This window comes from Cnephaeus nilssonii, assembly GCF_951640355.1.
Source record: "Cnephaeus nilssonii genome assembly, chromosome: 11".
In the NCBI taxonomy this organism is placed as follows: Eukaryota; Metazoa; Chordata; class Mammalia; order Chiroptera; family Vespertilionidae; genus Cnephaeus; species Cnephaeus nilssonii.
The window spans coordinates 74,879,334-74,895,896 of NC_137082.1; the positions used below are offsets into that span (position 1 = coordinate 74,879,334).

A 16,563-nucleotide genomic window follows, 5' to 3' on the forward strand; every position below is an offset into this window, starting at 1 on the left:
TGAAACCAGGACCCTTCAGTCCATAGGCCGACCAGCTGAGCCAAACCAGCTAGAGCAATAGATTGATCTTAACAGGAGTTGCCGGTCACTGACTATGTTGGTTTTCTATTGCCATGTAACCAATTACCACAAACTTAGCAGCTTACAACAGCACAGATTTATCACCTCACAGTTTCCATGGGATGGGGCCTAGCACTGCCTGCCTGGTCCTCTGCTCAGAGCCTCACAGGCTGCCGTCAAGGTGTTGACTGGGGCTGGAGTCCCATCTGAGGCCTGGGGTCCTCCTCCAAGCTTTGTGGTTGTTGGCAGAGCTCACTTCCTTGCAGCTGTAGGACTCATGGTGGCTTGCTGCTGCTTTGGAGCCAGCAGGATAATCATTCTCCTACACTGAGTTCAGGAAAGGCCTTAGCCCACTTTAAACGGCTCACCTGATTAGGTCAGGCCCACCCAGGCTAATCTCCCCTTCGATGAACTCAAAATCAACTGACTTGGGACCTTCATGAAATCTGTAAAGTCCCATCACCCTTGCCATGTAATGGAACCCAGTCATGGGAATGTTCTGCCTACACTCAAGGAGTGGGGAGTACAGAGCACCTGACTAATGGGGTGGGATCTTGGGGTTCATTCTGCTTACGCCACAGAACATTTTTCTCAGATGAACTTGTCATCTGTCTTGCTTTGCCCCCATCTATGCTAATAAAAGCCTATGTGGTCCTCATGCCCTCATGCCTTAACAGTCCATCAGCAGGAGGCTGGGTGCACAGCAAGGTGCACATGGGTGGGCGGGGACCTGACACTGCATGCTAGGTGCGGAGGCGGGTCCTGCGGCTCTGCTCAGCGCAGTGGAGGCGGATCCTGGCGGCTCTGCATGGTGCCACGGAGGCGGGTCCCGGAAGCTCCTCCATACGGAGCTGTGGGGGCAGGACACCTGGCTCCGGCCTACCTCTTTGGGGCAATCCATTGAGGAGCCCCAGATGGGTGGGCGGGGCCTACCACTTTGGGGAGATAGATCGCAGGGCTCCCACACTGAGAGGGCACAGGCCAGGCTGGGGAACACCTCCCCCCCCACACCCCCCGAGCGCATGAATTTCGTGCTCCGGGCCTCTAGTAATGTTATAATCATGGCCACTGGCTACCATGTAAAACAATGCCCTGAGAGCCTTGAGACAGTTCCCTAAGACATGTTTGTGTCATTTTCTTTCTCCATCCAGACGTTGTCAGGATTGCCAGACCAAGATACCTTCTACGACGTGGTGGACTGCCTGGAGGAGCTGGGTATTGCGGCCGTGTCCCAGCGGCACTTGAGCAAGAAGGGGACTGACCTGGACTTAGTGGAGCAGTTGAACATTTATGAGGTAACAGAACATGCCTTTTGTAAGGCATCTTCCAGCTTGCACAAACGTCAAAGGCCAAGGTCAACATACTCTAGACCTGTGTTTCCGAGTGTGTTATAACAGCGCTTTTCCCAATGCAAGTTCTCAGGCCCAGGCCCAGGCCTGCTGAATCAGAAACTCTGTGGGCGGGCCCAGCAGTCTGTCTGCACAAGCCTCCTGGTGATTGTGATGCACACTCAAGTGGGAGAAGCGCTGATCTAGCAGAAACTTGGTAACTTGCTTCCTTGCTTATTTATTTAATTATTACTATTTTAATGTAAAGAACATGCATCCTACCAGCAGTACTTTCATTCAGGCTGAAGGGGGAGGGGGGAGAGAGAGAGAAAGAGAGAGAGAGAGAGAGAGAGATGCAAGACAGGTCATATTTCTTACACTTTGTAGGGGTGGAACTTCAGGCAGGGTCTACTACATAATTTGTAGGGCAAAATAAAAATGAAGGGGGGAATACTGCTGTTAAAAATACTAAACATCTTTTTACTTTCTTCCCTGGTCCTTCTCACCTTGTTATGGTGTCTTTTTATTTGCTATTAATGTCATTGTAAGGACAGAAAAGTTAACATTTTGAAGTATCATCAGGAGTTTTACTGTTCATTGATATTGTGCACTACCAGTTGAAAATGCAATTATAAGAGCATCTAGCCTGTGTGCAGAATCAGCAGAATGTGGAGTCTGTCCCTCCTGCATGCGCAGGTATTTTGTTCTTATTGGAACAGGGAAGAACTGTAAAAACTAGCTCAGCTATTTTTATTTCATTTCTTGGTATGTGTTCATTCTGTCAACACTCTATCTTCAATTCACTGATGAGTAAGGAAGGCTAAAAGGAAAAGGAACTGCGGGCTATGGGCTGTCCTATCTCCTCATTTTTTTATATGTCATCATTTCAGCATAAGTGCTTGGCTAATATGGGAAAGTAACACTGTTGAGAGAGGGTAGGATAGAACCCTTGTGTTACCATCTCTCCTCATTTAAAGCAAGTCCTGGTTTTAATGGAAAGCATGGCCTCTGGGGCTGTCAGTGACTCTGCTTAGCCAGTCAGAGGTGTGGCACACTCACCTTGTACTCACTTGTAGTCTCACTGAATGCCCATGTATCAGGGTCTACCAGAACTCTATGCTCATGGGCGTGTTGAATGGCAGACATGCATATTGCGCCTGCTTCCTCTAGCATGCACCTGCTCCATTGTCCTACTGGACTTCACTTACAAAACCCAAGTTTAAAGTTAAAATTAATAAGAATTTCAAGATGGTGAAAGCAAAGCCCTTAGAATCCTGTACCCACGCCTATGAAGCAGGCCCTGCTTCGGGTTGCGCATCATAGCTTAATGGCCTGTTGACTTGAGTTCTAATTGCTCCCAGTGCGCCAAATGCCCCCCTCCCCGCCCCCCCGCTGTTATTCAAGTTATTGATCTGATGTGACTATTGTCTGGACTCTAAATGAAGGTTGGAGCACGTTTTGTGAGGAGCAAATTACATTCCTTGTTGCTAAGCCCCCTCATCCCAGTTTCCTTCCTTGGACAGTGGGGGACAGAATCTGGAGATGTGTTTCCTCTTGGCTGGTGTGAAGTCTGAAGGTCTGAGACCCAGGAGAGCCAGTGGTATAAGTTCCGCTTGGAGTGCAGAGGCAGGAGGAAACCAATGTCCCAGCTTAAAACCCTCGGGCAGAAAAAGCAAATTCTCTCTTGCTCGGCCTTGTGTTCCCCTCAGGCTTTCACCGGACTGAAAGAGGCCCCCCATGCCAGGGAGGGCAGTTGTTTTACTCTGTTTAGCAATTTGAATGTTAATCTCATCGAGAACCCCACACACAGACCTATCTAGAACATTGTTTGACCAACTCTCTGGACATCCTGTGACCCAGTCAACTTGATACATACAATGAACTACTCTAGGCCCCGGACACAGCAGCAACCTCGACAGTCAAGGCCACTGTCCTAAAGGAGCGCTTATTCTAATGGGGTGCGGACAGTGACCAAGTACATGAAAAAGGTGAGAATCTGAGATTGTGAGCATGTCTATGAAGAAAAGAGGATGAGGTGGGCGATGAGGAAGGGCCATCTGAGATGACAGCCTAAAGAGATAGTGTCGTAGAGAAGGGCGCTGGTTGGTGTGAAGAGTCTAAAGGAGACTGGTGTGACTGGAGGGTAAGGCCTGGCAGAGCAGCAAAAGCAGAGGCTGGCGAGGTTGGCATCCTGCAGGTGCTACATCCCATGGGGCCTTCTCTGCTCTCTCCTTCTTCCTAACTCCCTGCAACTAAAAACAAGGTGATCCTCCTGAGAGTCAGGTCTGACTATGTCATTTCTGTTGAAGAAAACAAACAATAGTGAGTGAATAAATGGATATGTGAATGAATGAATGAAAACTCTTTTTCATGGCCAGCAGGATATAGCCCAAACTGCTTGAGTTAGTACAAGGGCCTACACAGTCTGTGGCCTCATACCCATGTGGTCATTCCTTCTGCCATTCCTAAGATGTCTCTGAAGTTGCAGCCATGTTCAATATCTCCTCTTTTTCGAATGAGAAAGACAGGTCTTTGGGGAGCTTTTCTTGATCCATTCTCTTTTCTGCACCTGGAGTACTCTTCCTTCTAGTTCTCAAGTTAGCAAACTCCTACTCCTCCTGTTAGAGTCACCTCAGGTGTCCTACATCCACGGGGTTTCCTTGGCAAGGTAAAAGGGGTTCCTGCTGCTTGTCCCCTACACATTGTTTCTAACCCAGGGAAGAGCACTTGCTTATGTCCACACCCTGGACTGAAAAGTCCTCAGGATGTACCAGTACTTGCTTGTCTGTTTCCCTTTGAGCTACTCTACGTCAGCTGTCTCATTCCTCTCTCTAGTTCTAGTACACAGCAGCACACCTGCCCAGAGTAGAAGTTCAAGAAGTGCTCAGATGTCTCTTTTAATATCACATGTTTTATGACAAAGTGTTTGTCAGATGCTGGGTTAAAGGAAGGGCATGATTTAACCAGAAAGCAGCTATCCTTAGAGGGAAGATGCCCTGAGTACTAACTCAAGGTGACAACTGAGTGCTGTATATACCAGGCAAAGCCAGGATTTTTATTTTGTTCTGAAAGCTAATGCAGTTTAAAAAAATATTTATTGCCACAGGACAACTACATTCAGTATACACAGGGCAGCAAGGGGGCCTGTAAGCAAAGCCAATATTTTCCTCTATGAATGTTTGTAAGCAATTAAAGAAAACTTGGTTGGGCTTCTAGAATTCTCCTTAATAGTGGAGGATATCTGGTGACCATATGTCCTGGACATTCTGGGGACAGGCCCAATTCCATGTAATTTAATTCCATTTCAGAAAGGTGATTTAATCAATGTTTCATTCATTTGAATTTTTATAGCTTCATATAATTTTACAAATACGTAAATTCACAAATCAAAATAAAAAAAATCTTTTGTCAGATTATGTGTTCTAACTTTCAATTCTTAAAATGCAGTCCTAGTAATGGGAAAGGCATCTTAAGGCTGGAGACTTTGGGGGTGAGGGGTAAATGGTACTTTTAGAAATAATTGACTAATAGGTTAATCTCTTAAGATCCTTCTTTGTCGTAGGTGATAAAAAATGTCTGTCAGTTAGCTCTTGGGCATAAAAGATATGCCAAAAACTTCATAGCCCGAAACAGCAAGTGTTGTTTATGATTCTGTGGGTCAGAAATTCATACCTGGTCCAACTGAGAGATTCTCATGCAACTGCAGTCATCTGATGGCTGGAATGGGGCTAAGGGTCTATGGCCTGATGAACCTGGTTTGGCATTTGATGCTGGCTGTTGGCTGGGCCCGGCTAGCCTACACCTCTTCGTATGATAGCAGCATTTTAGAAGGGCAAGTCCCAAAACACCAAAACTTTTCAAGCCTCTGTTTGCATCGCATTTGCTGATGTCCCATTGGCCAAAGGAAGTCACGTGGATAATCCTGGACTCAGTGTAGGAGGGGGCTACACAAGGGTAAGGGAAGTGCTAGTCTCTGGGAGCCTAGCACTGTTATGGTCTGCCACAACCTGTCAGCAGCTTAGTTCCTTTTGGTTTTTCTTTTTAATATATTTTTATTGATTTCAGAGAAGAAGGGAGAGGGAGAGAGAGATTAAAAAAATTAATGATGCGAGAGAATCATTCATCGGCTGCCTCCTGCATTCCCCTACTGGAGATCAAGCCTGCAATCCCGGTGTGTGCCCTTGACCAGAATCACACCCAGGGACCCTTCATTCTGCAGGCCGATGCTCTATTCACTGAGCTAAACTAGATAGGACATTTAGTTCCTTTTTTAAATGGTACCAGTACTGGCATCCACTTCACCTAAAAGCTCAATCAAGTTGTGTGCATATAGACTACGAAAAAATGGCAGCGGAAGAGAATCTCACACCTGTCAGATGGCAATCATCAACAAATCAATAAACAACAAGTGCTGGCGAGGATGCGGAGAAAAAGGAACCCTCGTGCACTGCTGGTGGGAATGCAGACTGGTGCAGCCACTGTGGAGAACAGTATGGAGTTTCCTCAAAAAACTAAAAATGGAACTCCCATTTGACCCAGTAATCCCACTTCTAGGAATATATTCCAAAAAACTAGAAACACCAATCAGAAAGGATATATGCACCCCTATATTCATAGCAGCACAATTCACCATAGCTAAGATTTGGAAACAGCCTAAATGCCCATCAGCAGATTAGTGGATTAGAAAACTATGGTACATCTATGCAATGGAATACTATGCTGCTATAAAAAAGAAGGAATTCTTACCATTTGCAGCAGCATGGATGGACCTGGAGAGCATTATGTTAAGTGAAATAAGCCAGGCAATGAAAGAAAAATACCACATGATCTCACTCATTTATGGAAAATAAAGAACATTATAACCAGATGAATAAAAAGATAGATACAGAGGCAGTAAAGCACCAAACAGACTGTCAAATTACAGCGGGAAGGCTGGGGAGTGTTGGGGAAGGGGGGAAATAGATCAACCAAAGGACTTGTATGCATGCATACAAGCACACTAATGGACACAAGACACTGCGGGGGTGGGATGAGGGCATGCGACAGGGGGTAGGGGAGGCTGGGGGAAGGTCAATGGGGGAAAAAAGGAGATATATGTACTACTATATGTAATACTTTAAACAATAAAAAATATTTAAAAAAAGAAATTGCTATAACATATGTCTGCAGTTTTACTGCCTATGGTGTCTTGTAGGATTTTTATGGTTTCCCATCTTACATTCAAGACCTTCAGCCATTTTGAATTTGTTTTTGTGTATGGTGTAAGTTGGTGATCTAGTTTCATTTTTTGCATGTACCTGTCCAATTTTCCCAATACCATTTATTAAAGAGAGTGTCTTAAAAAAAGTTGTGTGCATATGAATTAAAACGAAGATGTGGAATAGCAATATGGAAAAGGCTTGCATCTGTTATATAAAGATGGCTGCCAGTCATGGATGGATGTTAGTAGTAGTGTAACAATATCAACTCAAAGAAATGCTAATAGCTTTTGGCCTCCATCTGGAATGTTGATATTGTTGGATATTAGATGATATTAAGAAATAATTTTAAGAGAATAGTGGTTATGGTTTTTAGAAATCCTAATCTTTTGGTTATATATACGGAAATATTTACAAACTAGAGGCCTGGTGCATGAAAATTCATGCACTGGAGGGGGGTGTCCCTCAACCCAGCCTGCCCCCTCTCACAGTCCAGGAGCCCTCAGGGGCGGGAGGCGACCCGGCGACCAGGGGAAGGTGATGCCCCATCACACCTCTGCTGCTGCCACTGCTGACAGCACAAGCCTCGGCCGGCCCTGGTTACCTGAACCTCAGGCAGCCCCGGGCAGCTGGGCAGACACCATCTGAGGCTTGCCTGCACCTCAGGCCAACCCTGGGCAGCTGGGGGGCTGAGGAGACTGGGGGACTCTGGAGGCAGGCGCGCGGCGGGGCTGAGGGGACTAGGTGCCACCATGTTGTGGCTATGGGTGCCACCATCTTTGAGGCAGTCAATTAGCATATACCCTCCTTATTGGCTGTGGGAGCAACCATCTTTGTGACAGCATGTGGGTCAATTAGCATATCTCCTCTTTATTAGATAGGATGATATGATCTTGGATTTACCTCTAAAGAAAAACTGGCTGTGTGGGGTTGGGGCACACAGGGAATGGGGTGTAAATGAGACAAGATTGGCCAGGGGTTGATCACTGTTGAGCTATCACAGGTGATGAGCACATCACAATCTTTATACTCTTCAATGTACTTAGTGTGCTTTTGAACATTTCCACAAGAAAACATTAGAAAGGATGCTCAGGTCATTCATTAGCCTCAAGGGCTGGTGAGAGTTGTTGCAGATGCCACCTTAAAATGCTCCTATCTGCTTTCTTAGTGAGGTGGGGCAGGGTGTGCGAGCAGTCAGTGCTGGATTCTGGAATCTGCTTGCTCCTCATCTGGGTTTTAGTTTACAAACTGTGTTCCACATTTAATTTAAAGAGTGAGAAGGTATTTGACAAGGGGTCCAGCAAATGAATCACTGCATCGTTTGGGTGAGAGTAAGGATCTTCCTGGACAGGGCTGCTCTCACCCATGGAGGACACTTGCTGCACTTAGAATTAATTAGATTCCACACCACAGGTTCTGAATACGTCTCGTAGTGAGTTCTGTCCTCTCCAGGTGTTTTCCGGCTCTTAGGGTTCTTGACTCTAATCTGTAGGGCTCCCTAGAACCAGAAGTATTTGGAACTGCCACTGTAGCCCTAATGTACATGTGAAATCTCTCTTTCTGTCATCAGCAGACGCTGTTGAGTCTAGGAATCATCTTGTAAAAACAAAACCATGAGAGAACACCAGCGCCAATTTCATGTTCTGCTGTTCCTGACTGCCACGCCCAGGCTGTGCCCCTCCCACCCCTCCATACACTCTTTTCTTGTTTTAAGGAAATGGATGTTTTGTTGAGGCTCTGAACTTAGAGAGGCCCCCACTTTATGGTGTTGCTTTGATAATTTTCCAGAATTTTTTTTTTCCATTTAAACTCTCTGTCTCTACCTTCCTTGACAAAAGGCAGTTAAACTGGGTTTCACTTCATTCACACAGGGAACTGGGAGCAGAATGCTATTTGATCTTTGAATCTCTGAGGTTAGACAAGGAATTAGAACTATCTGAACTCTGCTTTAGCCCCTAATCTTATTATTCCAAATGTGTGCTTAATAAGAAGCAGAATCAATACCCAGGTCAAAGTAAGTTCAAAAGGTCTAGAATTTTTATCTCAAAATGAAGAAAAAGTAATTGACAGGAACTATTTAAAAACACTGTCCTTGGTTTGGTCCATAATCATCTTCAAGTTTTCCCCAGAGCATGCCATTTAGAGTGTTAAAGTTGAGATGATAAATGTGATTAACCAAATGCATAATTTCTTAGTTCTTCCAGTTAAACCGGACAGGGGACCCTTTAGGAAACAAGTTTCCAATGAGATTTTATAACAACAGAGCTTTTTCTGAACTCATATCAATTTTTACCGCAATCCCCCCCAAAATGATGTCTGGTTAGTAAATTCAGAGGCACAAAAAAGTCAAAATAGTATTAAATTGCCTTTCTGTATCTGAGAGTTTGTTATAAAATGTATCTGGCACAGAGACAAGAGTTTTCACTAAACCTGCCTTCTCTAGACGCTGGAGCTGGAGGAAATGGAGATGGGGCGTTAAAGGGTGGGTGCTCTCCTGTGAAACAGCCATGTCTCAGGTGCTCATTCCTCAGAACCGGCATGAGAGTGGCCAACCTGGCCTTGAATCAGCCAAGCCCACCTTGTTCGATGAACAGTGGACATAGGAGATCACTGATTTTGCAGTAGCCAGATTTTCTGAGAATGGGTGATATCGGCCCTGTGGTGTGATTATCTCTCTGTCTTTATATTACTTCTCCATTCTCAGATCAGGACCAAGTTGTGAAATGTGACTGAGAACACCCAAGGGTGGGATCGCTTGCATCTTTGGGGACTTGAGACTATGGGACTCGTGGTTGATAAGTCAGAGAGACTGCTGGACTTGGTGGGGCCTGGCTTACCTGGGCTTGGAGGTGGCTGATCCACCAAGTCTGGGTGATGGAGGAATTTGTGGGTATCCCAGGCCCCTTAATCTGAGGACATATGTTGGGGAAGGACAGTCATATTTAGTGAGTACCAGCCACAGGGAATGCCCTACTCTAGCTGCTTTACATAAATTACCCTTATGTAAGTTATTCCTACTACAAACCTGCCAATGCAATACTATTTTTCTCATTTGGTGAGCTAGAGAGAGGGCAGGCCATTTGCTACAGGTCACACCTGTTTGTTAATGGCAGAGCCAGCTTGCTGTGTACACAAAAGCCTAGTCAGTGACAGCTTGGGCCCTTCTTACTGTCCAGTTTTGGAGAATGTAGGCATAAAAAGTTAAAGAGGCTGGAGATACAGATGGATCTCCAGGTGGCTCAGTTGGTTGGAGCAACATCCTGTATACCAAAAGGTTGCGGGTTCTATTTCTGGTCAGGGCACATACTGGGTTTCAGGTTCTATCCCCGGTCAGAGGCAGACTATCAACGTTTCTCTCTCTCATGTTGATGTATGTCTCTCTCTCAACATGTCCTCAGGTGAGGCTTAAAAAAGATCTGTGGGTGAGGTTATTCCCCTCACCTGGACCCTGTGGCTCCCACCTCTGCAGAATCCTTGCTGTGCTCTTCTTACCTCCCTCGTTGGGAAAGCAAGCTCAGGAACCATCAGGAGCCACTGGGCTTCAGAGGGGCCTCTACCTCCTGGGCCCAAGAAATGGCAAAGCTGGGCTCCAGGGTAAAGATGCCATCTGATTACAGCACATTTCTCAGACCTGCTTGGGACATTGTTTGCCCTTTTCGTATCCGTTTGGTTGGGTAAAATGCACAGAGGCAGGCGTCTTTCACTTTGCAGACTGGGCTTTGGGTTGGTGTGGCTGTAGGACCCTTGCAAAGCAGAGGCTGCAGATTGGGAAGAGACTGTTACATTCTCATTGGAATGAGCCTGAGGTGCACAGCCCACCCCCCAGGGGCTATGAAAGGATGTCAAGTCTGACCTTCACTGGGCATTCTCTGCCTTTGCAGGTGGCACTGCGGCAGGAGGACGGTGATGAGACGGCTGAGCCACCCCCCAGCGGGCGCCGGGACCGGAGGAGGGCCAGCCTGTGTTCCGGGGGTGGCGTGGGCGAGCAGCGGGGCCTGGACCGCAGGCGCAGCCGCAGGCACTCAGTGCAGAGCGTCAGGGGTCCCCTCTCGGCCCCAACCAGTCCATGCTCCCAGGCGGCTCCAAGCTTCAAGCCCAGTCAAGTGTGGGATCTCCGTGAAAAGTAAGTATTCAGTTGGAGAAGGGCGCAAAGATACGAGGTAGGGAGGCCCCAACGCCCCCAGGTGCCTACCACCCTCACCTCCTTACTCCCCTGCTTCTTCTCTACCATTAAAACATCACTCACATTCCCACGGGACTACCCAGGGCAAGGTGGCCCTGGTGACAAGCACAGATTTGTTCTTATAACCCCATGAACTCTTCTTCACCCCCTTGTGTTTTTATATCATTTAATATCAAAGTTAACATCTGCTTTTAAAAGCTGTGCTTTATCTAATGAAAAAGAATCCAAAACACGAAGCTTTGGCCTGGAAATAAATGGTAGGCCACCACATAAATGTGAGAGTCTTGAGATACTCATGACAATACATAGTTGAGGCTAAGTTAAATAGCACAAATCTGTGTGAGTTTTAATCTATTCATGCATAAATATAAAATATATCATTGTATTTACACATAAAGTTTCAGTAAATACAAATGCCATCACTTAGTCAGTCATACACCAAGCATTTTTATTAAGTGTCTATTATAGGCCAGGACTATTTGAAGCCAAGAAGAGATGTGATCGGAAAGAGGTGATCTCCATCCATAGGAACCTCACATCTGGGCTGGGAGAAAGTAAGAATGAGGAAAGTTGATAGGAAGAAATGGATAGACTGACGATTTCATGAGGAATTGTACATATTAAAAATATAAAGTTTGACAAAAGCTAAGGGAATGCAGAAGTGGTTCCATAAAACACAGGTGTAGCAAAAGGATGGACATGCTGCCCTGGGGCATGAGGCCAGTTCTGTCTTCCCGCTGCTGTCAGTTTACTAGGACGATGGGGCTCTATGGACCAGTGCATGCCGACCTGGTCCACTGGGCTGATACACCAATGCCAGTACCCCTCTTCTTGCTGCCCAGGGTGGAAGCTCTGCTCATTTCATTTGGGTGGAGCCTTTTCCCCATCATGGAGATCCACCTGGAGCCAAAAGTAGGTCAGGAGGCTGCATGGTGGACAAGAACAAAACTCAGAATAAGTTGGGTGACCCTAAGAGAGTGATCAAGATATGTCTCTTCCTCTCCATGCCTAAGGGACCACCTGCCCCATGGCTACGGAGAAGTGCCCTGAGTGGTCTGATATTCACAGAATCACTAACAGATGAGCCAGCCCATGCCTTTGGGGCATTCTATTGCAGGTGGAGGAGGGCATTGGTCTGGGAGTGATGTGCAAGGCACTGTCCATGTTGACACCCTTCTCTACCACATAGGCCTCTAGCTACAGGTTTTTCTGTTTCTGAGAGTCTGTGTACAACAAGCTCTATTTTAGTGAAAAGAATACCAGAACTTCTAAACAGATTGATGAAAAAGAACATCTACTATGGACATTGCACTTTGTGATTAAGATCTTCAAGAAACTCAGGCAATGTTCAAAAGGCCCTTGTAGCTCTCTCTAGCACTGCTTCTAGTTAACTCTTGAAAAATCAACATGGAGAGAGTCAAGGAAAGTGTACACAATGGGCTGAAATTAAACCCACCAAAGATGCTGAGGGTAAGAGGTAGGAGACCTTGTCAGCAGCACTTGGTGATCTTTTACTTGTGTAAACATGACTTGTGTCATGTTTGTTCCTGTTCTGTTTCTTGCTGTTACACTTTTCAGGGGTCCCTATGTTGCGAGTTCAGGCAACAGTGCCCTGTGATAGGTAACAGCAGTGGAGTGGACCATCCTGGGCAGTGTTCCCAGTTTCGAGGCGCTGGGCTGGGTGGGATCTGGAACGGGGAGGCCACAGCCGCTGCTCTGAGTGCTGCTGTCTCAGTCTTTTTGACAGGGATGCTTTTTCATGTTACTGAAATTATTACTTTCATGTACATTTTGTAGCATTTATTTGAGAAAAATACATTTTCTAGCTTGTAAAGGCAGATAAGGTTTTACATGTTGATGATTACGATGTGGCTTCATCCATAAGGCCTGTTGGAGGGATTTTGCTTCATGGCCCCAAAACAACAGCACGATTTTGGCAGCTGGGAGTGGGATAGAGGGAAAGGGTGGCGAGAAGCAAAGTTGGAAAGGATCTCTGCATGCATAGCTTAGTCACCTGCTCGACATCTGTGCCTCTAAACATTACCTTGGTACTAAGTAATCCATTGTGTTAGATTCCCTGTAGACCTTGGACGACACAGAAGCATGCCTGACCTAGATTACTCTCCATCTACCTGAATGTTCTGGCCCGACGAACTGCTAACTTGTAGCAACATGCCCGCATACGCCACCCAGGAGGAATCTCAGGCAGGATTTTATATCTCTGTAACTCAGCCAATGCTGACATTTTTGAAAAGAAGATAAAAATGTTAGAGTCTAGAAAGAGATTCATGATGTCCTAAAATGTATATGGCAACCTGCCCTCAGATGGCCCTTCTACATCATGTGACCATTACATCATTTAACTCTCACAAGGATCCAGACAGGACAGGTGTCATCCTCACTCTACAAGTGAAAAAGCAAATCGGGGTTGGTGCCTTGAGACGAATCACAGGACTAGGTGGCTGAGCCATGGATTAAATTCACGCTGTGGGTCTTTTCTTTCAATGACTGAATTGGACAAAACCACTTCCCAACTAACCATTCCTAAACATAGTCATTGAGTGAGATTTACCCTTCTGACTTTTTAGAGAGGGTATTTGATTTATATATCATACTGGTGTGTTCCTATTGAGGATAAACATAAAACTTCAAAGAGAGTTTAAAAGGAGAAAATCTGCAAGTCTCCTTATAGACTTAGGCCTACTAGGCTATGTGTGCTTTAATCCTAAGGACTGATAAGACTCAAAATTCATATTGCTTTGTTTTTGTTTCTGAAGAAATAGAGACTAAACCTCACCAAACACTTCCCAAATAAGATGAGTTCATTGGTCACCTGTCACCTAAAAGTATCTTCGTGATTGTGTTTCATCTTTGTACTTAAATTTGGGGAGAAAAAAATGTTGGTACTTTTCATTTTTCCCCCCACAAGAAAATTTATTTGTAGCATCTAATTAGCAAAAGAACCAGAGTCTCTGGTTTAAATGTAATAGTAGGTAATCATAGGACTAACAAGTCTTCAAGGTTGTCTGGCCCTGAGCGGAGCCCTCTCTGTGCACTCCAGGCTCAGGCTCTCTCCTTCCCGGGTCATCCTGTTCTATCCTGGGATTTTTCTGCTTGTTAGGACAGTCATCTGACCTCAATTTGCTCCATAATGTTATAGCTCTATTACTGCTTAGCATTCCATTATATATAGATAAAATTTCCCCGTAACATTTTCCTATTCATCCTGGTACTCACCTCTGTCAGCAAACACCAGGTCTTGGTCCTGCTCTATATGTCAGTCTTTCTGATCACGAGTATTGCATGGGACTTAGTATATGCACTTTCCATTTCATCCTGTTGATTTCCACACAACATTCCAACCCCTAGAGGTAATGTCGAACTTCATTCAGTCACTGATGTTAGTAGTAGTGCCATCCAGCTGTCAGTCTTGTGTGTATTTTAATACACATGGAGCAGAAACCTGGCAGGTTATAGATGATGGCAGCTGATTGGGAGTGGATGGTACAGACTACTGCCACATACCTCAACGGCAAGGGTCACACACTTCCTCTGTCAAGGGGCAGACGGTAAATATGTTAGACTTTGCAGGCCAAGCGCTATGGGTTGAGACTACTCAACTGAATTCTGCCTTTGTAAAAGCAGCTGCTGTCAACAGGTAAGCAAGTGAGCATGACTGCATTCTAGTGAAACTTTATTTATGGGCGCTGAGATTGGAATGTTACATGTCATGAAATATTCTTTTAAATCCCCCCCAACCATTTCAAAATGTGAAAACCATTCTTAGCTGTTAGGCTGTATAAAAGCAGGTGGTAGGCCAGATTGAGCCTACAGTGTAGCTTGCCAACCCCTGTCCTAAGGGGCTGGGTTGTTGAGGGAAGTTGGGAGGGAAATGGCCTGGAATTGGCAAAGAGGAGTAAGTGGGGTCTGAGAGAAGAACCCACCATGCTATGGAGAGGTCTGTTGAGAACAGCATCCTTAAGTTCAGGGTTAGAACAAGGAGTGAAGAGATCCTGGCTGTAGGGGATTTGGCTGATGGTTGCTCATGAGTTCCCACAGCACAGTGGAATATTGGGGTAGGTACTATTATCTCCATGTGACAGGAGGGGAAACTGAGGCACGGGGAGTTGAAGTGTCTTGTCCAGAGTCCCACAGCTAATATAGGGTGCAGCTGGCTTTAGAGTTCAGGAGGTCTGGCTTTGTAGTTCCCATCCTTCATGATTTTATTAAACAATCCCTTCTTTCCCCCTCTGAATCTGTAGGTATAAAACAAATATACTGTGTACTTGGCATTAGTAATTCATAAATGCATGTTGACATCTTTTTATATTATTAAGTTTAGATTTTTCATGTCAGTACATTAAAAAAAGCATTGCTTCATGTTCCATTGTATGGAAATACCTTCATTCATTTTGCTATGGCTTGATTCCCGTTTTTCTGTAGTACCAAACTTGCTGTGACACACACACACACACACACACACACACACACACACGTTTGTGAACATGTTAGCATTCTTTCAGAAGAGATTTTTACAAGTGGAATTCTAGATCAAGGACACAGACATTTTAAATATTGAAATCACCATGTTGCTCTCTGTAACGGCTAATCCAGTTTGCCATCCCACCATCCACATGTGACCATTCCCCACACCATCACCAGCACTGGATGGCACAAGTTTTTGGAAATTTTGTGATTCTGAAAAGTACAATGTGCCTCGGCATTGCCATTTGCATTTTTGATTACTGCTGAGGTTGTTCATCTTCAATTAGTTCATCAACTATTGACCTTTTCTTTTCTGAGTAGTGCCTGCTTGTTTCTCTGCTCATTTGTCTCCTGCATGGTGTGTCCTTTTAAATTGATGAGTAGCTACTCTTTGTTTTTAATACGGAAACATTCAGATATAAAAACAGAGAGAACATAAGTATTCTGTGTACATTATAGGTAGTAACTGTTTGACAGCTATGTCACAAATATTTTCTCTCTGTCTTTCAAATATCTTTTAATTTAACTTATGGTGCCTCTTGATGTATGCACACAATATATTGTTAGCATGTCCAATCTATGAGTCTTTTCCTATGTGGCTTTTAGATGTCATGCTGTCTCAGGACAGTGTGTCCCCTTTCTAACTGCAGCCTCCCTGTGTTGTCCTGGGAGAAGGCTTTGCAGTTCTTTCACCCTCAGATAAATAGGAGGAGCGGTAGCGACAGCAGGAGCCAGCATTATGGAGCGTCTTACTTTGTGCTGGCTATTGTGCTCAGCAACTTTACACGTGTTGTAAATTCCATGAAGAAGGTGGTAGTGTCTTCCCCAGTTTCCAGATGAGGAAACTGAGGCACAGAGAGGTTAAAGGACTTGCCTCAGATCTCACAGGTGGGAAGTGGCACAGCTGGATTTGACCCCAAATGGCCTTCGTCCAGAGTCTGCACACACTCAAAACCAAACACTCCTGGGGCCAGTCTCTGAGCCTATAGAATGTTCTCAGTAGTAGCGCATTTTTTCTCTTTTGAGGATGAATTAGATTTGTTGAGAAAGCAAAACATCACGCAGAGCAAATGTTTACTGGAGCTTGGAAATTCTAATGAGCTGTATTGTGTATAGTCACTGCTTGACTTTGATCCTGAAAGAACCATCCTGATTTGCTTGTTTTTCTCATAAATTGGCACTGCAGACGGTTCCGGAGCTCCAAAAGTGTCAGAGCAATCATTGCAGCATTGGGACAAGCCTTCAGCTACACGCAACAAACCAGCCACAATCTTGGTGATGGGGGAGGAAGGGAGGCATAGAGAACAGA

The 16,563-nt window shown here is 45.2% G+C and overlaps 1 protein-coding gene across 5 annotated transcripts in view; it reads left to right on the top strand.

Moving 5' to 3' along the window:
* FHOD3 (formin homology 2 domain containing 3) overlaps positions 1 to 16,563 on the top strand; it is a 381,469-nt gene that overhangs the window by 253,840 nt on the left and 111,066 nt on the right. For all 5 annotated transcript variants that reach the window (XM_079783592.1, XM_079783590.1, XM_079783588.1 and 2 more), the window contains exons 9-10: positions 1,212 to 1,355; positions 10,468 to 10,709. In XM_079783592.1, the coding sequence (XP_079639718.1) occupies positions 1,212 to 1,355; positions 10,468 to 10,709 (386 nt within the window). The remainder of the gene's footprint in view (positions 1 to 1,211; positions 1,356 to 10,467; positions 10,710 to 16,563) is intronic.